The sequence below is a fragment of the Pleurodeles waltl genome, chromosome 4_2 (assembly GCF_031143425.1).
Source record: "Pleurodeles waltl isolate 20211129_DDA chromosome 4_2, aPleWal1.hap1.20221129, whole genome shotgun sequence".
NCBI classification, from domain to species: domain Eukaryota; kingdom Metazoa; phylum Chordata; class Amphibia; order Caudata; family Salamandridae; genus Pleurodeles; species Pleurodeles waltl.
The window spans coordinates 257,928,589-257,953,361 of record NC_090443.1 but is presented as its reverse complement, the minus strand read 5'-3'; the positions used below and the strand labels follow the sequence as shown (position 1 = coordinate 257,953,361).

The window sequence follows — 24,773 nt, the reverse complement described above, 5'->3', positions numbered from 1 at the left end:
CCCTTATCTTTCTCTACATTTTGTCCTTCCAAATATAAGAGAGTGTGTAAAAAAGACGTCTATTTGAGAAATGCCCTGCAATTCACATGCTAGTATGGGCACCCCGGAATTCAGAGAAGTGCAAATAACCACTGCTCCTTAAAACCTTATCTTGAGCCCATTTTGGAAATGCAAAGGTTTTCTTGATACCTATTTTTCACTCTTCATATTTCAGCAAATGAATTGCTGTATACCCAGTATAGAATGAAAACCAACTGCAGGGTGCAGCTCATTTATTGGCTCTGGGTACCTAGGGTTCTTGATGAACCTACAAGCCCTTTATATCCCCACAACCAGAAGAGTCCAGCAGACAAAACGGTATATTGCTTTCAGAAATCTGACATCGCAGGAAAAAGTTACAGAGTAAAACATAAAGAAAAATGGCTGTTGTTTTCAGCTCAATTTCAATATTTTTTTATTTTAGCTGTTATTTTCTGTAGGAAAACCTTGTAGGATCTACACAAAGGACCCCTTGCTGAATTCAGAATTTTGTCTAGTTTTCAGAAATGTTTAGCATTCCAGGATCCAGAATTGGTTTCACACCCATTCCTGTCACTAACTGGAAGGAGGCTGAAAGCACCAAAAATAGTAAAAATGGGGTATGTCCCAGTAAAATGCCAAATTTGTGTTGAAAAATTTGGTTTTCTGATTCAAGTCTGCCCGTTCCTGAAAGGTGGGAAGATAGTGATTTCAGCACCAGAAACCCTTTGTTAATGGCATTTACAGGGAAAAAACCACAAGCCTTCTTCGGCAGCCCTTTTTTCCCATTTTTTTGGAAAAAACGAAATTTTCACTGTATTTTGGCTATTTTCTTGGTCTCCTCCAGGGGAAACCACAAACTCTGGGTACCATTAGAATCCCTAGGATGTTGGAAAAAAAGGACGCAAATTTGGTGTGGTTAGCTTATGTGGACAAAACGTTATGAAGGCCTAAGCACAAACTACCCCAAATAGCCAAAAAAGGTCTCAGCACTGGGGGGGAAAGGCCCAGCAGCTAAGGGGTTAAGAAAGCATAATTGTCACCAAACAACCACAATGTTATCCCTTGTTTTCATAATAGATTAACTGAACATCAAAGAGGAAATGTGGGTCCCTTAAACAGGGTGCAGGTGTAAGAAATCAGAAAATGATTTGCCCAAAAGGCCTGAAATTCATGGAAGTATACCTGCTTTCCTACTGAGTTGAATGACAATACAACGCGTTAAAACACAACGCATGTCTTTACCACACATTTTTTACCCTGCATTTATTTTACCATGCATATACTTTTACCACACATGCCTTTACCACTTTACAACAAAATTGGTAGTCTCTTTAAGGTAAGTTTCCTAAGGTTGTTTTGCATACCTAACTTTATCTGTCACTTTAGCCTTTATTTTTTCAGTGAATTTCAAGTGTTTATAAAGTAAATCACTGCCAGTACATAAAAAGGCAGATCTATTGGTTTTATCAAGAGATCATTATAATATCTGTCAATTAACATTTAAACAAAACATGTTATAGCCAAAAAAAAGATTAAACAAGTATCAGACTCTTATTTTACACTCCTCAGGCCATATATTGCAGTCATGTGATAAACCACAAGGAGTTCCTGCATTCCCAAGCTAAAGAGCAAAAGCTGCAAATTTAGGAATGCTTAAACTATCAACAAATAGCCATGGGGTTGCGTTCTATAAATTCCTGGAAACCTAGGGCTATTCTTAAAGTATTTCAGAAAGGCTGCTGTACTCCTAGCAGTCCCCATACAACACTTAAAGAAAATTGTGGTGGTGCCCCTGCCCTAATTAGGGCTCCTATGTGCACCAAAACATATTTAAATTAGCTCACAAAGGGCATTTGGGACACTCCGTTCCAGCACAGTGAATAATACATGAGTGGCATTTATTATTGTTTCCCATTTCTTATTTTCTTTTATTACATTACGTGGGTGCCCCAGCCTCACCCCGGACACCCATAGCTTTTCTTTTGATGGGGGCTGCGAGGGGAGCCTCAGGCACCCCATGGCCCCTGCCAACACCCCAGCCAGCTCACATAATGGATGTCAGGGGAAGCAGGAAACTTTTATTTTGGTGGGTAAACCACCAATGCCTGCCTCTTCTCTATTATATATTGAAGGGTGGGTGAGCCCCAAATACCACACATTCCCTGCTGGCTCCTCAACCAACTATGGATGTCAATGGGAGTTGGCCACTTTATTTGTGTTGGTTGCCTCAGTACCCAACATTGGCATGCATACCTCTATCACACGTTGATGGCTGTGGGGAGGGGGCAAGGCTCCCGCAGTCCCTGCCAGCTCCTCAGCCATCACTCATCCTGGGTGTTGGCAGAAGCCAGCAATAAGTAGTCACTCAACCTGTGGGAGCCATCAAAAAATTCATTGCAGATTTTGGCCCTAAGGGTATGGTATCCCCACCCTGCACCCTATATGTTTTTTAACTCTTTTTCTAGAGAGGGGACTGATTACCCGAGCTCTAAAATGGCTGCAGCACATCTTTGTTGATGTTCTGTCAACCAGTCAGATCCCATCTCAAGATCTGTATGCTCCCCAGATTGCCTACAACATGATATAAACATAAAGTACAAGCAATTTATACAATACAAGCCATTTGTAGAGCACATAGCTGCCTCCAAAAGAAGTGTCCCAGTGCTAGCAGAAAGTTAATGACCAAGGAGAACCTAATAGCAAAGGAGACGAGATGCCCATTAGGCAGAAATCAAAAAGCAATGTTTTGAGATTCTTTCTGAAAACAGGTTCAGTGGGACTGCTTCACAAGCCAAGAGGAAGAGCATTACATAATTTGGAAGCTAAAAAGATTAATGATCTACCTGCTCTTCTGGCCTTATGAATGCGGGGAGGTTGGAACAGTTTGAGGTTATTAAACCTCAGCAATCTATTGGGCAGTAGGGCTTGAATCGCCTTATAAGATAAAGAGGACCTCCTTGTGTAAAGGCCATAAAGACTAAGATGAGTGCCTTGTATTGAATCCTCTTAATGACTGGAAGTCAGTGAAGGTGTTGTAGATGACCGGACACTGAGACACGATGAGGAATCTTGAGAATTAATCACACAGCGGATGTCTGAACAGGTTGAAGGTGCTTAGAAATGCAGGTATACCCATATACAGGCTGTTGGCATAGTCCAACAGGGACGTAATCATGGACTATCTTCCTACGAAAGTCCTCGGAAATTAGATGAAGCATTCTACTTAGAGACCTGAGAGTGGCAAAACAGATGGCAGATATTGCCTTGATTTGGGTTTCAAAAGTAAGGTTTAAATCATATTTCACACCACGATTTCTTATCATAGGTGTGGTTGAGAGGCAACCAGTTCTGATGGCCACCAGATGCTGGATTCAGAAGAGGCCTTGGTGCTGAAGAAAATAATCTCAATTCTACCTGAGGTAAGCTTTAAGCAGCTTACATTGAAGCAATCATCTATGGCCTTAAGGCAAAGCTTAGAGGAATTCAAGATTAGAGGCACATTTTCTTGAAAAGCCAAAGGGAGTTTGGGATCATGTGTGTAGGATACCACTTGCATAACCCAAGACTCGACTAATTTGGCAGTGGCCCAGTTTGACATTAAAAAGGGTGGGGCTAAGAACAAAGCCCTGGTGCACTCCACACTTAATTGACTTGAATGAAGAGTTAGAAGGTAAAAGGAAGGCAGCCTGAGAATGGTCAATGATGAAAGATTTTGACCATAGCAGAGCATGGTCTCTGATACCAGTACTCTCAAATCTGTCAAGCAGCATTTCATGGGAGACAGCATTGAATACCGAGGACAAATCAAGTAACATCACCATAAAAGGTGAGTTTAGCTCCAGATTTTCCTTTATAAACTCTGAAACTTTGAGCAGAGCCGACTCAGCACTGTAACCAGCACGAAAGCCCAATTGGGAATCTTGCAGCAGATGAATGGATTCTAGGAAGTGAGATAGCTGCCTATTAATTTTTTTCTCCAAATGTTTAGCAACCATAGGAATGAGCGACATTGATCTAAAGTTGTTTAGGACTTTCAGGTCAGCCAATGGGGTCCTAACATTTTGAACCTTTATTTATCAAAAACTACTGAATAGATTTCCACAAATCACAAAAAGCACACTTTCTGGGTCAAGATTTAATTTTCTCTCAAATCTGGTGTAATGCCGTTCAGTGGTTTCTGTGGTATCACTGTTCAATTTTCCAATGGAAAACCGCGTAGTCAAAATGTGTTTTGAACCCACTTCCCCTTTTTCTTGACCCCATATCTTTTCAGATAGGAACTGTGGTGGGTGAACTTTTCTTTTGCAAAGTTGCGTGAAGATCTGTCAAACTCTGTCAAATTTATAAGCAAAACAAAAATTATTTTCTTATGGAATTGTTAGATATACAGATAGATAGATAGCTAGATTGATAGATAGATAGATAGATAGATAGATAGATAGATAGATAGATAGATAGATAGATAGATAGATAGATAGATAGATAGATAGTCATACATACATAAAGAAATAACACGCTTCTCCAGTAACATCAGCAGAAAGAAATGAGTTCAATGACCCTTTCACAGAAGTTAAAAGCAAACAGTAAAAGAAATTAAAATACAAATTGCCTAACACTAGGCCACTCATCATTGGCATTTATTGGTCAACAAGGATCAAATGTACCAATAAACCAAGGAGAACTAAGAGGCAGTGGTGGTCCTTATAAGTGATGCTGTAGTCATCAAAAAGGATTGCACAGCTGCTGTCTCTGTGATGCTACAGAGATGTAATGATGATGATGTCTAGATTTGGATTCAGAATAGCTAGTTGTACATAATTGTTGAAAGCAACCTTCATGGAGTGATGCAAGGCCAGTCATGCAGGTACTGATTGAAAGATGTGCCATTGAAGTATTAGGTGTGGAGAGTGTTGAGGTGTGGAATGATCAAGATGATTGGAAAGGTTAATCTTGTTTAAGATGGTACTTATTTGGCAGTGAAGATTGAGGAATGATAGTAGGTGGAAGATGATAAAAGGCACACTAAACTGCATTGAACAGAGCTTTGAATTTAAAATCAACCTCTGAGATGGTCTTGGGGATATGGAGTGGTCTGACATTGTGAATGGGGAGTCTGCAATCTCTGCAACCAGTTTTGAGAGTTGAAAAGCCTTTAGTAGCGTAAGTGAAGTGCCCTGTTTTTAAACTGTCTTTTCTGGTGGTTGCTACAAACAAGATCTTGTATCTCACATGCATTTTTTTGTTTGATTTCTAGTGATTGGGTAGAGCTACAGAGGTGTACATGTCATCAAAGTCAGAGCCCACATGATACACCTGTTTAGGCTGCTGGGAAGCCTAGACCTAATGAAGAAGTCCTTTTCTAGTTCATGGAGCTCCACCCTGTTATCCGACAAATGCCCTTGCTGTAATGGTTCTGTGGAAACTGTAGTGCACTTTATGTTTATTTGTCCTGCCTATGGCATTGCCCGGCGGAAATGGCTTCGTCCCGTTTGTAGAAACATGGGGTTGTGTAGAGATGCCCTCAGGCTGATGTTGAGAGATTGCTCCTCTCTCCTAACTTGTGCGGTCAGCAAGTTCCTTGAGTCCGCTTGGCATATACGTACATACTTTAAAAAAAAAGGATTATAGTGATTTGATATTACTTGATCCCTGATTTTACCTTACTCTAACCAATTGTTTTATTCATTGAATTTCTTATAAATTACCGATGAGGAAGTTAAAAGCAGCCAACAAAAGGAACTTTGACACTTCCCTCTTACTTATAGGACGGGATACATATGTGAAGATTTATTTTAATTTTTTTCTCTCTGTACACTCGCAGATCCCTCATTTTACAGTATTTTTATCTTCGCCTCATTACCTACTTTTTAATTTTGTTGTTATATATTTATTATGTATAGATCATGATTTTATTGTTGTAAGTTATTGCTTTGATTGTTATTCAGACCGAATAAAGCTTGCGTGCTTGAACTTGAACTTGAATTAAGTTTTTAAAAACTCTGGCAGTGATTGTGGTGAGTATCGCTTGACTTTTATTTTGGATTTAGAGGGAGAAATGAGGGAGGGTATATGGATGTGATTTAACTCTTCTACTCTTCTAAATGGAATGTGATTAAAAGGAAGGAGGCAGTGTGAACATCTGAAAGGATGAGGCTATGAAAGTTTTGAAGGTTTAATGTGGTTTTGGCTAACTCGGATGTGTGACTGAGAGTGGCAGTGAGCTATCGGAGAGCATCCCTCATAGATATGGTTAAGGTAGGGCAGTCTGGGATATTAAATTTACCTAGATATGTATTGTCAGCAATGGCCCAGGGCAGAGTCAGAGACGTTGTCAATGAGGTTTTATTCTGGTGAGGCGGCCACACTTTCTGAAACAACCATACAAGCATGCAGTTTTCCCTTATACTGCTGTTGTTCTTATGGTTCAAAAATATTGCAGTAGCCAGAGTAGGGGGAATGTTGTTCAGTGGCCTGGAAAGTAGTGCAATAAACTTGACATTCTTCCGTGTGTACTCCATCATTTGACTTTTGCTTTGCTGGGGCGAAGGCTAGTATGCATGTACTTGAGCAATTGTGTACAATTTTGTTGCAGAGGTGAAGCACAAAGGAATCTAGTTTTTACTGCCAATCACCTTGTGAGAAGTGGCATAAGCATTCAGCTGGCTTGTGTCCATTGTTCCTGGGTAAAATGAGTGAAGCAGTTAAAGTATAAGTATTAGATTGTGGGCCTGATAGTGCTACAGTATTTGAAGTTCCTCATCTGCTGTTTTCTTTCTACTGTTTGGAAGGTAAACACACAACTGTTACTTGTCTCATGGCCTGTTTTTGCCATAGCCGTATAGTTGTGTACATCATTACTTGATAGTGCTGGGTGTAGTGCTGCCCATTATCCCATATTGTGTTCTACAAAAATACATGAAACTTGCAGTATGTGGAACTGGAAGGATAATATACTACATGTTTGTTGTCTAATGGTGCTCTGTTGTTGCACCACAATATCATAGTCTCAACATTGACAGACATTAATATTTTACCATATATATATATGTTACAAAAATATTGCCTGTTTGGAGTTAATATTAGAACAATCAGTGGTACGTATGTTTTGTAAAAGCTATTAAGGGCACAATATTTATGTCATGTTATTTATGTCATGTAATACCAGTGGTGTGTGTGGGTCTCCCTGACACTTTCTGTGTTTTAATGATGTCTTATGAAGTCCTCTAATGTTAACCCACTGCCACTTTAAAAGAAAAACATCCAAATGTTCACAGGGATGCTTCTCTTGATCATGCTTTTTGGGTCTGGTGTTAGCTAAGACCTTTTGATTTTACTAAAATTATATGTACTGTATACTTGTAGGGGTGTTCTGCCAACCATCTTCATACTTTGGTTTGTTATGCATCATTTACATTTTCACTGAGCCCACTTTAATTGTCCAACTGCACTGTAAATGATGGCATTCTGCCTGTTTGCCAAGAGCATTTCCAACACAAAGCGGTTCCCTTAAATGCCAGGCATTACTATGGTAATGTGTGCTTTTTGGGACCAAAAATATTTATGCTTTTAGTCATTTTTTTAGGTTACCAAGAGACTGACTGTTTTTCCAAAAATAAAGTCTTGCAAAAGCCACAACAAAACAACGAAAGATAAATCTAAATGCTGGTAGACAATGTGAGATGTATTGGCTTTATCAGTGCTTGTTTCAAATTGGATCCATGTGCTGTGCTTTTCAATCTACTAGAATTTAAACACCTCACACTTATTAATGGGCTGCTGTTCATTGGTCAAGGCTCAGGTCTCTAGCCCTTGAAATGTTATAGAAACAAAATGCAGCATGCCTCCATCACAATGATGATGCTGGTGTATACAGTAATTGATGTGGAAAACTATGGGCCAGATGTACGACCGTATGCTTTGCGACTCGCAATTTGCGACCTATTTGCACCTCACAAAACCAAATGTACAACAGTGTCAGTGACACTGCTTCATGCAATAGGTTGCAATTTGCTACCCTATTGGGAATCGTAGCACTCACAGGGATGGTGGCCTGCTGGGGCAGCAGACCACCATGAACTGTGACTGCTTTTTAAATAAAGCATTTTTTTTTAAATGCAGCCCGTTTTCCTTAAAGGAAAATGGGATGCATTTCAAAAAGAAAAATGAAAACTTTTTTGTTCCTTTTTTTAGAGTAGGCACTGGTCCGTGGGACCACTGCCTGCTTTGAAAAAATATTTTTGCTAGCATTCACAAAGTGGAAGGGGTCCCTTCTTGTTTGCGAATGGGTTAACACCAATTTGAAATTGGTGTCAACTGCGATAGTTTTGTGACTGCATTCATAGTCACAAAACAATCATACATCCGTCTGCTAGTCGCACGTATGAAGGGATTCCTTCGGGACGCCCTTCCTAATTGCTAGTCGCAATCCTTATTTTGCGAGTCGGTAATTGCGTACTGACTTGCAAAATAGGGATGGTACATCGTACCTGCCCATTTTACGGTCGTAAATGCCAATTTTCACTGTTTGCGACCGCAAAAAGGCATTCTACATCGGGCCCCAATTCACTCTAGAAGTAACGAAGTCTGTTTTCTGAAATATACAGAATGATAGACCTTGGCATGCACCACGCTCGTTTCCTGCTTCAAGCTTCCTGAGCTCTTCACGGGCTTAGGTGGTTCTACAGAATACCACTCATACTTTCACCATTCTTTTAATCATTTGAACTGTTGCATTATCAAGATTAAATGCATTAAAAAATATACACAAAATGTCATTTCCCCATTTTTACTTTTATATACTCTACTTTAAGTGCTACACTCATAAAATCTAAAATGTAAAAAAAAACAAAAATGTTGCCTTTTCCCTCATTCGCATTTCACCAGCCTTGTACTAAAGTCAGAACTATTATCTTTATAAGTCTTTGTAAGTGCTGGTACAGAGTACAGAAGGATGGGGTGTAAAATAGGCGGCTGCAGCCCCTAAGATGCAGGAGAGCATCACCCTTCAGGACCCTCCTTTCAGCTTCGGGACTATTTCAGTGGCATATCATAGTCTTAGGAGTCCCTCAGCACCTTCTACAGGGGGCACCATCATTACATATTTTGCAAACAGTCGTTACATCATTAAGGGCCACATGTAGTAAAGTCTGATATTGCGACTCGGAAATTGCGAGTCTGTCCGACTCGCAATTTCCGAGGCACAATATTGGATGCAGAACGGTGTCCCAGACACAGTCTGCGAATCGCTATGGGGTCGCAAAGCCCCACCTCATCAATATTAATGAGGTGGGTCACATTTTGCGAACCCATAGCGAGTCCCTGCACTCACAGGGATGGTGGCCTGCTGAAGTCAGCAGACCTCCATGTCTGTGACTGCTTTTTAAATAAAGCAGTTTAAAAAAAAAAAATTGCAGCCCGTTTTCCTTAGAGCAAAACGAGTTGCAAAATGAAAAAAATGACGAAACCATTTGGTTTCGTTTTTTCAGAGTAGGCAGTGGTCCACTGGTCCACAGGACCACTGCCTGCTCTGAAAAAACTTTTATGCCCAGGGACCCCTTCCCTTTTGCGAATGAGTTACCACCAGTGTGACACTGGTGTCGGTACCGACTCGCAATTTGTGAATGTGCATCGCGGGAGGCCATTTGCATGGCGCAAACTGCGATTTTCGCAGTTTGCAACATGTAAACGACTTGCTACATCTGGCCCTTAGTTCCTTAACCTCTAAAGAATGAAAGGATGAGTCTGTCTACACCATTAGAAATCGAACCTGTGATCTGCTACATGAATCTCCGCAGCAAGCACTTAACTCAAAGATCAATGTTAACAGCAACAACTACTGCTGTTCACTGACACTGCTGACAATCATTAGCTAATGTATTTGGAACCTCTTATTAAATTAATCTGCAGTTATAAACAGGGGTGGGCGATTCGTCCTTGCAGAATAAAAGCTATTAAAAACACTGCGTACCTCGTGTACAAAAGTTATGCAGATTGCCAGCTAAATACCCCTTTGAGCCTAAAATGTTTCTCGACGCTACAGACATCAGTTTTACATCTGGTGCGAGACGTGTTCTGCTTCAATCCCGCGAGCAGAAATAGCAAATAAAATTCTTGACGGTGAAATGAATAAAAAATGGTGAAAATTATCATAACGGAAACACGTAAAATTTAGAATTCCTTTGCGACATTTTCCTCGAGCTTATTATGACCCCCAAGACACTCTTAAGGGAGCTGGGGAGGTTGAGTGAGGGTGCACCGAGGATAACAAGACAGTGCCGCATAAATAGGATCTGTATTTGACATTTAAATACCGGAAAATAGGTTAGTTTTAAAATGGGAGTGGTGCGGAGAGGCGGGACAAGCATGAGACAGTGTAGAGTAAGGCAGATCAACGTCGGGGTAAGGCATGCACTGAGGGTTAGGTGAAGCTGTGATACTTGTTGACTTGAATAGCTGATACGCGGTCATAGATTATTACTCACCCATATTTATGACTCTTTTGCGTCCCGTCTGTACGCTTATGTTTAAACATCCTGACATGCCCCCCTTTTAGGCCACCAGGATCTTTAGATGAGGTTACAAACTCGAGGCATTATCCACGGTACTCTTTTGATGATCCACGCCAACTCAGTGCTGCCAGATGCTGCATTCACTCACTCACTGAGGTGCTTCCTGGCCGAGGACAACAGACGGCTTTACATAGAGCAGGTTGAGGGGAAGGGGTGTGTGTATAAGCACTTCCTTCTCACGCTCACAGAAACCACATGGACGTCGGTTCCTCTAGTCATCAGAGCTGAGTATTATCTCGAGTGACGACGCTCGTCACCCCAAGGGCCTGCGTATTTAGGGAAGTACGTTTGCTTATTTGCAAACTGACTGTTGACGGTACCCGAGATAAACACAGCTTTTTCCACCGAGACGTTTGTGGTCAGTGTTTGTGATGCAAGCAGACACCCTGGGCCTAAAACAGCCTCTTTATATTTTGGCTTCATATCTGTGTCACAATCACTTATTCCAAAGTCATTTTTCTTTTCCTTTCGAGGCGGTTCTTTTCGTCACCTATTGCTGCTCTCACATTTGTACGTCAGCAGCAGTCAATGTCAATCCATTTGTTTTGCGTGTTTCTGCTAAAGTGTGAATCAGAAGCCCTCGACAGCAATGTTAGTTAATCTTGAATTTGCGGGAGACGAGTGCCTCATACAGCTGAATTAGAGGAGGGTATTGTCAGAGAATCTGAAGAAAACACAAAGGGGATGGAAAAAATGTTTGCAAAGGTCCCAAACTTTGCCAATCGCTGGGCCAATGGCAAAGGCACCCTCCAAATTCACACAGGAGCTCTCAGGCCATGGTAGTGTGCTGAGGGTCTCCCCTGGACCTTGAGGGCCCCTCCAAACTGGGGGGCTATGGGGGCCTTTGTTACGCCCTGTGCTCGGACTGCATTGAAGTCTATTGCTTTTTAACCCGCTATGCCACATCACACTGGGACCAGGGCTAGATTTGTTTTTTTTTGTTCCAAAATAAACTCATTGAACCAATGAAAGTCCAAATCTATCTACCAAAGTAATTGAAGGCCTCATAGTTGTGAGGTTTGCTGCCAATGGTCTGTATCAAGTGGGCAAACTCGTATTTTCATGTCTCAGTAGAATCATGTTTGAATGTATTTTTACAGGCAAGGCACTGGTCTTCTACAATGATATAAAAATATTGTTTCAATAGCATTGTAGTGCCCAATGTTTCACCTACTTGTCCTAGCAGGATCACACAAATTGTAGTGAAATTTGTTGTAGTACAGGTGGTGTCTCTGATAAGCTCTATGTTGTAGAATTGTGAGAGATTTTCAAAAGTTATTTACTTGTAACTATTTCACTCTGTTTACATCAGATTGGTCTGTTTTGTGGGAGCCATGTACAAAAATACAGAATGTATGAGGTCCATTTTTCAGAACCTTATAAAAATATGCTCAGCTTGGAGGTGTTAGGAGTCCCTTTTCTTACTCACATTAGGAGGCAAATTAATGCTGGAATGCTATCCCATTCAAAACTCTACATTTTGCTTAACTGAACTTTATACTGCGGTCTCCGATTGAGTCCGTAATTATACTGATCTTTGTACTCTTATCAATTAATTTATTGAATTTATCTATATTAATCAAATTATGTATGAATCATAATCTTAAAATAAACCTTTAAGGGTTAAGCATCCCCTGTTTGTCATTCTTGGAGGTCCAAAGGGTTTTGATGTGTCAATATTGAAATTGTCATTTAGTGTGCTTTGAAAGAAACACAGGTCCAGAAAGGAGCATCAAAATCTGTTTAGGTACCTCTCGCCCTGTCCGTCAGTCAAGCATGAGAACAAGGTGGAGCGCAACACCACCAGCCATAATCAAATAAGCCTTTGCGCTGCTATTAAAGGAAGAATTCGGCCCTGCTATTGAGAATGTGTAAAACAAATGGTTGATCCCACAGCTGCTCTTACAGCAATAACTTATTTACTGTACGGGAAGCCAGACTGTTGATGGATCCATTGGATCCACTAATATCTGAGCACATCACTGTTAGAAATGGGGTCTCTGGTTGGCAGTCAGTTTGGACTCTGTTGAAGCAGGGACCCTCACTCTAGGTAGGGCAACTGAGAAACACATTTAAGATAACCCCTGCTCACCCCCTTTGTAGCTTTGCGCAAGTGTAGGAAAGTACCACCTTCCTTGGCATGTTCCCCCCATTTTTACCTGTATGTCAGTATATTTTTTGCCTGTCTCACTGGGATCCTGCTGGTCAGGACCCCAGTGCTCATAGTTTATGGCCTAATGTGTGTGTCTGTATAGTGCTTGTCTGTGTCACTGAGGTGCTAATCAGAACCTCAGTGCTTATGCTCTCTCTGCTTGTAAATTTGTCACTGTAGGCTAGTGTCTTCATTTACTAATTTCAATTGGCACACTGGACCCCCCCTTATAAGTCCCTAGTATATGGTACCTAGGTACACAGGGCATTGGGGTCCCAGGAGATCCATATGGGCTGCAGCATTTCTTTTTCCACCCATAGGGACCTCAGACAAACCCTTGCACAGGCCTGCAATTGCAGCCTGCGTGAAATAACGCACAGGTTACTTCACAGCCATTTTCACTGGCCTTTAGTAACTTATAAGTCACCTGTATGTCTAACCTTCACTTGCTGAAGGTTAGGTGCAAAGTTACTAAGTGTGAGGGCACCCTTGCACTAGCGAAGGTGCCCCCACATAGTTCAGGGCCATTTCCCGGGACTTTGCGAGTGCAGGTACGCCATTACACGCGTGCACTACATATAGGTCAATACCTATATGTAGCTTCACAATGGTAACACCGAATATGGCCATGTAACATGTCTAAGATCATGGAATTGTCCCCCATTCCAAATCTGGTATTGAGGAGCCAATTCCAAGCATCCTGGGGTCTCCAGCACGGACCCCTAGTACTGCCAAACCAGCAGTCTGAGGTTTACACTGCAGCTACAGCTGCTGCCACCTCACATACAGGTTTCTGCCCTCCTGGGGTCTGAGCAGCCAAGTCCCAGGAAGGCAGAACAAAGCATTTCCTCTGAGAGCAAGGTGTTATACCCTCTCCTTATGGAAAGAGGTGTTACTGGCTGGGGAGGGGTAGCCTCCCCCAGCCTCTGGAAATGCTTTTAAGGGCACAGATGGTGCCCTCCTTGCAGAAGCCAGTCTACACCGGGTCAGGGACCCATTGTCCCCTGCTCTGGTGTGAAACTGGACAAAGGAAAGGGGAGTGACCACTCCCCTGTCCAACACCACCCTAGGGTGGTGCCCAGAGCTCCTCCAGTGTGTCCCAGACTCCAGCCATCTTGCTTTGCAAGGTGTGGGGGCACTCTGTAGGGCTCTGAGTGGCCAGTGCCAGCTGGTGACATCAGAGACTCCTCCCGATAGGTCTATAGCTCCAGCTAGCAACTGCAACAGTTTCCACACTGTGCTTGCTCTGAGGACTCCCTGTCTTCACCCTGCACCAGAAGGACTGAAGAAATCTCCTGTGGGGTGATGGAGTCTCTCCCCTGCTCCAGCAGGCACCTTCTAAGATGACAACCAGTACCCTTGGGCCCCTCTCATAGTGACGAGCATGCTCCTAAGGACACAGAGGTTGTTACCCCCTCAACATAGACTGTCCTGAGGTCCTGTTGACGCAATTTGGAGGAGGTAAGACCTTGTCTTCCCTGAGAGCAATGGTACCCCTCTGTACTTCATCTTTTTCACCTCCTGAAGCCTCTGTGAACTATTTGCAAAATTCCTTCATGCACATACTGGCTCAGGTCCCCAGCACTCCACCTTGTGACGCCCAACTCGCTGAGTTGTTCTCCGGCAGCGTGGGACCTTCCTTTGTTGTGCTTCACCAACCATGTTTTGCACCTCCTTTGTCCACATGTCCTGGGACTCCCATGGGCGCTGTCTGCATCCTGTGGCATCCTGAGGGCTCTCTAAAGTGCTGAGAGCCTCCTCTTCCACCTCACACAGAGTTGAGACCCCTAAGTCCCTCCTGAGTCCAGCCAGTGCCATTTTGATGCAAAACACACTTTTGTTGTAACCAAAGCTTGTTGGTGACTTCCAACACAAAATCACATCTGTATCCATCTTCAGGCCGTGCGACATCATTTGCATCATGCAAGAACCCACTGGCATCTTTCCAGGGTGCATCCCTGCAGTCTTCGACTAACCGGAGACTCTTCTTTTGCACCCTCTTCTGGGTTGTCAGGGGCTCCTGTCCTTCCTGGAACTTCTTTCGACTTCTGGACTTGGTCCCATTCTTTTGAAGGGCTTCAGGTCCAGGAATCAAGCAGTTGTTGTTTGCAGACTTGGTTGGTTACTGCAAAATCCCAATCACGAGGTGTAGTGTGTCCTAAGGAAACTTGCAGTACTATATGCCTGCTTTTAGGGGCTCTGGGGTGGGGTGATTTACTTACCTTTACTGTATTCTTACTCTCCCAGCGATTCTATACACACTACACTTACCTAGGGGGAATTCGTGATTCACATTCCAGTTTCTTAGTATATGGTTTGTGTTGCCCCTAGACCTATTTTCTCCCTTTGCAATCTATAGCATTTCCTATTGTTTGCACTGATCTCTAACTATTTACTTGTCTAATTTTGGTGTCTAGTGTATATATTGTGTATAATACTTACCTCCAGAAGGAGTATTGTCTCTAAGATATTTTTGGTACTGTGTCACCTTAAAAAATACCTTTATTTTTGGTAACACTGGGTATTGTCTTTACTTGTGTATAAGTACTGTGTAACTATAAATGGTATTGCATGAGCTTTGCATGTCTCCTAGTTCAGCCTAAGCTGTTCTGCTACAGCTACCTCTATCAGCCTAAGCTGCTAGAACACTACTACATTTCACTAATAAGGGATAACTGGACCTGGTATAAGGTGTAAGAACCCAAGGTACCCACTACAAACCAGGCCAGCCTCCTACATTGGTGGTGCAGTGGTGGGATAAGTACTTGCAATTGCTTTACCACTTTGTTACCTTGCTTTTCACAAGAAAAGCTTGCTCCAATAGTTAGAGTATATATAATATATACCTGGAAACAATTCTCTAACTTTCTAAAAAGTTCTTTAAACTTTGCAAATGTTTTTACAAAGTCTTGAAAGGTTTTCCTCTTTTCTCTAAACAGTTAGCTCTGTTATTCTACTAACTTTTTACTCACTTTCCTAAACTTTTTTCTTTCAATATTACTTCCATAGATGCTACCCCCAGAGTTGTGAAAACAGCATATGAAAATCTTACCTTTAAAAGTTTGAGGGGTCTCTGTATTGAAAGAAGTTCTAAGGAGTTCTTCTTAAATCTCCTCCAAGATGACCAGGGACTCAGCACTGGTCCAGATCAGACAGGTAGCGGATGACTCCAACCAGGAAGGCTCAGAGGAGCAGAATGACAATCCTATGGAGGACCCTTCCACAGATCTATCTGTCAATAAGCCACCTAGTACAACTGGTAGTGGGAAGGGTTCACACACAATTAGGGCTCCCTTCACCCCTTGAGGCTGGGTCACTAGAGTGGCCCCTGTTAGAGATAGGTCTGCCTCTGCACACTATATCTGTTTAAGAGGGTTCACATTATTCTAACCCGGAGGACCAGTCTCTAGATAGGGAACTCAGAAAGCTGAGGTTAGAGGAGGCCAGACTGAGGCTAATGCAGCAACAGTTAGCCTTAGACAGGAAATCCCTGGCTGCGGAGAAAGAGAGGCAGGGTTTAGGGTTAGTTCCCCATGGTGGCAGCAGCAGTTTTAGAAACACAAATGTTAGAGAACCTTCATTTGATTCTAGAAATCTGCACAAAGTTGTCCCTCCTTACAAGGATGGTGATGACATCTACAAGTGGTTTGTTACACTTGAGAGGGCCTGTAAAGTCAGAGGGTCCCTCATGTACAGTCAGTAGCCTGCTATCCTTTGGTTATCCTTCTCTGGCAAGGGGAGATACAGACTCCTTATTGTCAGAGAGGATGATGCAGATAATTACCAAATTCTTAAAAGTGCACTCTTGGATGGTCTGGGCTCAACCAATGAACAATATTGACTTAAATTCAAAGAGAACAGAAAGGAGTCATCACAGGACTGGACAGACTTTGTAGACTGTTCTGTGAAGGCCCTAGAAGGTTGGTTAAATGGCAATAAGGTGACTGACTATCAAAGCCTGTACAACTTGTTTCTGAGAGAGCATATTTTGAATAATTGTGTGTCTGACTTGTTCCATCAGTATCTTGTGGACTCATATCTGACCTCTCCCCAAGAATTAGGAAAGAAGGCTGACAAATGGGTCAGAACAAGGGTGAGCAGAAAAGCTCATACAGGGTGTGACAAGGATGGCAAGAAGAAGGATGGTAAGTCACATGACAAGGGTGGGGACAAAGATAAAAAATCATCAGAGTTTTCATCAGGCCCACAAAAATCCTCTGGGGGTGGTGGGTCCAAATCCTCTTCTCACAAAGATAAGAAACCTTGGTGTTATATGTGTAAAGCCAAAGGCCATTGGGCAACTGACAGTCATTGTCCAAAGAAAAACACCAAACCTCCCACCACCACAACCCCAACTGAAACCACCAGTGCCCCTAGTAATAGCAGTAGTGGTGGGTAAAACACTACTAATAGTCAATCAAAGGGTGTAGCTGGGCTCACCATTGGTAATTTAGTTGGATTGGTCTAGTTAGGGAGATTACTGAGGCTGTTTTAGTCTCTGATGGCAGCATTGACCAAGCCACTTTAGTTGCTTCCCCCTTAATATGGAGAAATACAAGCAACTATCACTGATTAATGGTGTTCAGGTTGAGGCCTACAGGAACACAGGTACCAGTGTCACAATAGTGATGGACCAACTGGTTGCCACTGAGCAGCACCTACTTGGTCACCAGTACCAAATGACAGACACCCATAGCAACAATGTTAGCCACCCCATGGCTGTTGTGAATCTCAACTGGGGGGAGTTTCTGGTCCAAAGAAAGTTGTGATAGCCACTGATTTACCTGTAGAATGTCTGCTAGGCAATGATTTGGAGACTTCAGCTTGGGCTGAATTGGAGTTGGAGGCCCATGCAGCAATGCTGGGAATTCCTGGTCATATCTTTGCTCTTACCAGGGCTCAAATGTTCTAAGGACCAGATGTAGGTAGCCTTTTGCGCCTCGCAAACGGCGAAAAACACCGTTTGCGAGGCGCAAAAGGCCTCACGCAATGCAGAAACACATTTTGCGAGTCGGAAGCGAATCGCAAAATGTGTTTCCAACTCGCAAATAGGAAGGGGTGTGCCCTTCCTATTTGCAACCGCATCGCAATGTAGAGTTGATTTGTGACCGCGAAAGCGGTCGCAAATCAACTCGCAGTTACTATCCACTTGAAGTGGATGGTAACCCATTCGCAAAAGGGAAGGGGTCCCCATGGGACCCCTTCCCCTTTGTGAATGCTCACATAAATATTTTTTCTGAGCAGGCAGTGGTCCTATGGACACCTTTCTGCATTCCCTTTTGCGAGTTGCAAATTGCGAGTCGCTGGGACTCGCAATTTGCAACTCGCAAAAGGGAACCTTCCTACATCTGGCCCTTAGATACTTGGCAGATGCCAGTGTATCTATTAGCTCATCTGCCCTAGGTATAGGGTGAACATCTGTTTTGGTTACTGTATTGGGACCCCTATAGTCCACACAAAACCGCATTTCCCTCTTTCCTTCTTTGCTATGTGGTTTGGGGACAAGCACCACTGGGCTGGGCCAGGGGCTATCAGAATGCTCAATAACTCCAAGGTCTAACATTTTATGAACTTCTGCTTTTATGCAATCTCTGACATGGTCAGGTTCTCTGTAAATTTTACTTTTGACAGGTAAACTGTCTCCAGTGTCAATTGTATGTTCACACCAAGTAGTTGTACCAGGTCTGAGTGAGAAGAGTTCAGAAAACTGATCAAGGAGATATTTACAGTCTTCCTTCTGCTGAGCAGTGAGGCAGTCTACCAGAACTACTCCCTCCACTAAGCCATCAGCTTTAGTGGTGGAGAAGAGATCAGGGAGAGGGTCACTCTCTTCTTCCTGTCCCTCATTTGTAGCCATGAGCAGGGTTAAGTCAGCCCTGTCATAGTAAGGCTTTAGGCGATTGACATGAAGCACCCTAAGGGGGCTTTTGGCAGTGTCCATGTCCACCAGGTAGGTGACCTCACCTTTCTTTTCTACAATTTGATGGGGTCCACTCCATTTTACCAGGAGTGCTCTTTGGGACACAGGCTCCAATACCCTCACCTTCAGTCCTGGGTGGTACTCTGCCAGGACACCCTTCTAGTCAAACCATTGCTTTTGGAGCTCTTGGCTGGCATGGAGGTTTTTGCTGGTCTTTTTCATGTACTCAGCCATTCTACTTCTCAGACCAAGTACATAGTCCACAATATCTTGTTTTGGAGCTTTTAAAGGTTGTTCCCAACCCTCCTTAACAAGAGGAAGGGTACCCCTAACAGGGTAAACAAATAGGAGTTCAAAGGGGCTGTAGCCCACTCATTTTTGTGGGCACCTCCCTGTAGGTGAAAAGGAGGCATGGTAATAGGACATCACAGCTCTTTCTGAGTTTTTCAGGTAGTCCCATAATCATACCTTTGAGAGTTTTATTAAACCTCTCAACTAGTCCATTAGTTTGGGTGGTGAACTTGTAGGTAACTCCAAACTCCACTCCTTCCATATTGCTTTTAGGTATGCAAACATGAAGTTACCACCTCTGTCTGACACCACATCCTTATCGAAACCCACCCTGGAAAAGATTCCCTGGAGGGCTTTTGCCACTACAGGAGCTGTAGTGGTCCTTAAGGGGATAGCTTCTGGATACCTTGTGGCATGGTCCACCACCACAAGGATACATCTATTGGCAGGAGCTGTTTGTGGGTCAAGGGGGTCAACAATATCAACCCCTACCCTTTCAAAGGGCACCCCCAACCACTGGTAGTGGCATTAAGGGGGCCTTTGTGGTTGCCACCAGTCTTGCCACTGGCTTGGCAGGTGACACAGGAGCAACAAAACTCCTTTGTGTCTTCTGACATATGTGGCCAGTGAAAATGTGGAACAAGTCTGTCCCATTTTTCACTCTGGCCTAAATTCCCAGCTAAAGGGATGTCATGAGCCAGAGTTAGGAGGAATTCCCTGTACAAAAGGGTGGTGACCGGTCTTCTGGTAGCACCAGGTTTAGGTTCCCTTGCTTCAATATAAAGGAGATTGTTCTCCCAATAAACTCTGTGTGTGCCAGTGACATCCCCATTCTGCTGTTTGACAGCTTGCTGTGTCAAACCCTCTAGTGTGGGACGGTCTGCTGTGCCACACTCAGCTCTTCCCTAGCAGGCCCCCCTGCACCCAAAAGCTCATCAGTGTCTGCTGCCAACTCACTTATCTGATGTAGGTTCTGCACAAGGAGAGGATTCCTCTTCCTCAAAAGGGGAATCTTCTGTAGAGGGAGGGATAGTGGGCAGGGATCTACACTTTCTACCCCTAGCTTTTGGGAGCACTTGAGCCATTGTTTCAGGATCCAAGTGTCCCTGTCCTCTTTGCTTTTTGGCCTGTGCCCTTGTCAAAGCAAAGATATGCCCAGGAATGCCCAGCATTGCTGCATGAGCCTCCAACTCCACTTCAGCCCAAGCTGATGTCTCCAAATCATTGCCTAGTAAGCAATCTACAGGTAAATCAGTTGCTACTACAACTTTCTTTGGAAAAGTAACCCCCCCCCCCCCCCCCCAGTTGAGATTCACACCAGCCATGGGGTGGCTAAGAGTGTTGTTATGAGCATCAGTCACTTGGTACTGCTGACCAAAAGGTGTTGACCAGGGTGAACCAGTTTCTCAATCACCATAGTGACACTGGCACCTGTATCCCTGTAGGCCTCAACCTCAACTCCATTTATTAGAGGAAGTCGCTTGTACTTACCCATATTAAGGGGACAAGCAACCAAGGTGGCAAAGTCAATGCCACCATCAGAGACTAAGACAACCTCTGTGGTCTCCCTAACAAGACCAACCCCAACTACACTACCAATGATGAACCCAGCTGCACCATTAGATTGGCTATTTGTAGTAGACTTCCCACCACCACTGCTATTACTAGGGGCACTAGAGGTTGCAGTTGGGGTTGTGGTAGTGGGAACCTTGGTGTTTTTCTTTGGGCAGGTGGAATCACTTGCCCAATGGCCTTTACTTTTATATAAATAACACCATGGCTTCTTTTGATTGTGGGAAGAGGATTTGGGCCAACCACCCCCAGAGGATTTTTGTGGGCCTGATGAAGACTCAGAATGTTTTTTTATCTTTGTCCCCACCCTTGTCAGAAGACTTACCATCCTTCTTCTTGCCATTCTTGTCACCCCCCTGTATGAACTTTTCTGTTCACTCTTGTTCTGGCCCATTTGTCTGCCTTCTTTCCCAATTCTTGGGGAGAGGTCAAATCAGAGTTTACCAAGTACTGGTGCAACAAATCAGACACACAATTGTTCAAAATATGCTCTCTCAGGATTAGATTATACAGGCTTTCATAGTCAGTCACCTTACTGCCATGTAATCAACCCTCCAAGGCCTTCACTGAACAGTCTACAAAGTCTGAGTTGAGAGGACTCTTTTCTGGTATCTCTGAAGTTTATCCTGTATTGTTCAGTGGTTAAGCCAGATCCATCCAAGAGTGAATCCTTCAAAACTTTGTAATTATTAGCATCACTTTCTGTGACAGTAAGGAGCCTATCCCTACGCTTACCAGTGAAAGATAGCCACAAGATAGCAGCCCACTGCCTTTGAGGGACCAACTGTACCATACAGGCCCTCTCAAGTGCAGCAAACCACTTGTTAATGTCACCCCCCTCCTTGTAAGGGGCGACTATCTTATGCAGCTTTCTGGAATCTTGTTCTCTTACAGGATTGCTATCAAAAACACTGCTGCTGCCACCATGAGGAACTAACCCCAACCTCTGCCTTTCCCTCTCTACATCTAGAGATTCCCTGTCTAAGGCCAGCTGCTTCAGCCTGGCCTCTTCCAACCTCCGCTTTCTGAGTTCCCTTTCCATAATGTTATCCTCAGGGTGGGATGCTTGGGAATTCTGAGACACAGAAGAAATGTGGGATTTGGCAGAGTGAGACCTGTCTCTTACTGGCCGGACTCTAGTAACCTGGCCTTTTGGAGTGGAGGGTCTACTAGTGTGTGACCCCCTCCCTCTAGCAGAGTCACTAGGAGGCCAGTTAGCTGGCAGATCCTTGGATGAACCCTCCCCAGCATCCTCAGGGGACTCCTCTGAGTCTTGCTGGGTACCCCCCTCCTCTACCTCCTGATCCTGGGATGGGCCATATTGGTTCTGGCCACTTTCTAGGAGAAGGCTACGGAGAAGGTCTTTGGTAGGGTTCTTACCAATGCTTAAACCTCTTTCTATGGAGAGACCCCTCAAACTTTTAAAGTTTAAACTACCATGGGTTGCCTGGACAACTGTGGGAGTAAGTTCTACTGCAGACATGATTGTTAGAAAGGGTTTAGGACAGAGAGAAAAAAGTTTAGAAACTTTTAGAGAAAATAGAAAAACTTTTTCAAACTTTTCAAAACTTTGTAGAAAGAAAGTTAAACTGTTTAGGTTAACTGTGTATATTTTTAAGTATTTGGTATATGTTTTTCTTATGAAAAGCACCAATGACAAAGTGGTAAAGCAGTTACAAGTACTTATCCCACCGCTGCACCACCAATGCAGGAGGCTGGCCTGGCTTATAGTGGGCACCTGATGGTACTTACACCTTGTGCCAGGTCCAGTTATCCTTTATTAGTAGATTAGTTGTGTTCTAGCAGCTTAGGCTGATAGAGGTAGCTATAGCAGAGCAGCTTAGGCTGAACTAGGAGACATGCAAAAGCTCCTACTATACCACTTATATCATATTGCACTATATCATAAGAAACACAATACTCAGTTACTAAAAATAAAGGTACTTTATTTTAGTGACAATGTGCCAAAAGTATCTCAGAGGATATACTCCCTTAGGAGGTAAGTAATATACACAAAATATACACACAAACCAAAATCAGGTAAGTAAACAGTTAGAAAAGTAGTGCAAACACTGTAGAATACAATAGGAAGCAATAGGCCTAGGGGCAACACAACCATATACTAAGAGAGTGGAATGCGAACCACCTAGGGACTCCAGGCCTAGTGTAGTGTGTAGACGGTCACTGGGAGTGTAAGAAAACACTAAGGGTATCCAAGATACCCCACCCCAAGACCCTGAAAAGTAGGAGCAAAGTTACCCTACTTCCCCAGAAAGACAGCAAAGTTGAGATAGGGGATTCTGCAAAGATAACAACTGACTGCAAAGCACTGAAGATGGATTCCTGGACCTGAGGACCTGCAAAGGAAGGGGACCAAGTCCAAGAGTCACGCAAGTGTCCAGGGGGGGCAGGAGCCCACTAAACCCCGGATGAAGGTGCAAAAGGGCTGCCTCTGGGTGGAAGAAGCCAAAGATTCTGCAACAACGGAAGGTGCCAGGAACTTCTATTTTGGTCATAAGATGTCCCACGGCGTGCTGGAGGATGAGGAGTTGTTTCCATGCACAAAGACTGAAAACAAGCCTTACTAGCTGCAAGAGTCACTGTTGAGGATTTTGGGTGCTGCCAGGCCCAGGAAGGACCAGGATGTAGCCCCTTAGAGGAGGAGACAGAGGGGGCACTCAGCAACAGAGAGAGCCCATGCAGAAGCAGGCAGCACCCACAGAAGTACCTGAACCGGCGTTCAGAAGATCTGAGCATGGCGATCGTCTCAGCACAACTAAAGAGGGTCTCACGAAGTCGGATTCCAACTCAGCCGGTTGGACAATGCAGGATGGAGTGCTGGGGACCTGGGCTAGGCTCTGCACACAGGAAGTCTTGCAAAAGGTCATAGACGCCCTAGCAGCTGCAGTTCACGCAGTACACAGGATTACTGTCTGGCGTGGGGAGGCAGGGACTTACCTCCACCAAATTTGGACAGAAGGGCCACTGGACTGTCGGGGACACTTTGATCCAGATCCTGTGTTCCAGGGACCACGCTAGTCAAGATTAGAGGGGACCCAGAGGACAGGTGATGCAGAAGTATGATGCCTGCATTGGCAGGGGGAAGATTCCGTCGACCCACTGGAGATTTCTTCTTGGCTTCCAGTGCAGGGTGAAGGCAGACAGCCTCAGAGCATGGACCACCAGGAAACAGTCAAGAAAGCCGGCAGGGTGAAGCACTACAATGTTGCTGGTAGGCTTCTTGCTACTTTGTTGCGGTTTTGCAGGCGTCCTGGAGCAGTCAGCGGTCAATCCTTGGCAGAAGTCGAAGAGGGAAGTGCAGAGAAACTCTGGTGAGCTCTTGCATTCGTTATCTGACGAGAAACCCACAGGAGAGACCCTAAATAGCCCTCAGAGGAGGATTGGCTACAGAGAAAGGTAAGCACCTATCAGGAGGGGTCTCTGACATCACCTGCTGGCAGTGGCCACTCAGAGGTGTCCATTGTGCCCTCACACCACTGCATCCAAGATGGCAGATGTCTGGGACACACTGGAGGAGCTCTGGGCACCTCCCCTTGGGAGGTGCTGGTCAGGGGAGTGGTCACTCCCCTTTCCTTTGTCCAGTTTTGTGCCAGAGCAGGGCTGGGGGATCTCTGAACCGGTGTAGACTGGCTTATGCAAGGAGGGCACCATCTGTTCCCTTCAAAGCATTTCCAGAGGCCAGGAGAGGCTACTCCTCTCAGGCTCATAACATCTATTTCCAAAGGGAGAGGGTGTAACACCCTGTCTCAGAGGAAATCCTTTGTTAGGCCTTCCTGGGACTGGGCTGCCCATGCCCCAGAGGGGCAGAAACCTGTCTGAGGGTTGGCAGCAGCGGTAGCTGCAGAGAAAACCCAGGAGAGTTAGTTTTGCAGCTTACTCAGTGAGGCAGTGGAGTGATGATAATTTACTTGTGCACTGTCTTTCTGCTGCTTCTGCCAGGGGAAATCCCAGTCTCAGGAAACCTTTCTTCCTCCGAGGGGCGGATCCAGGAACGTGGGCGAATAAAGCGTGCTGCGGAGCCCTGCAACGTGTTGCTGCCTGTCTGCTGCTGCTGCCAGGGGACTCACGGTCCCAGGAAACCTTTCTTCCTCCGAGGGGGCGGATCCAGGAACGCGGTGCATAAAGCATGCCGCCAAGCCCGCAATGTGTTGCTGCCTGTCTGCTGCTGCTGCCAGGGGACTCACGGTCCCAGGAAACCTTTCTTCCTCTACAGGGGTGGATCCAGGAA

General features: G+C 44.3%; 1 protein-coding gene across 1 annotated transcript in view; it reads right to left on the bottom strand.

Moving 5' to 3' along the window:
- Positions 1-10,729, bottom strand: part of RGS18 (regulator of G protein signaling 18) — a 238,137-nt gene extending 227,408 nt beyond the window's left edge. The window contains exon 1 of the mRNA XM_069231093.1: positions 10,503-10,729. Within this exon, the coding sequence (XP_069087194.1) occupies positions 10,503-10,552 (50 nt within the window). The 5' untranslated portion in view covers positions 10,553-10,729. The remainder of the gene's footprint in view (positions 1-10,502) is intronic.
- Positions 10,730-24,773: the final 14,044 nt, after the last annotated feature.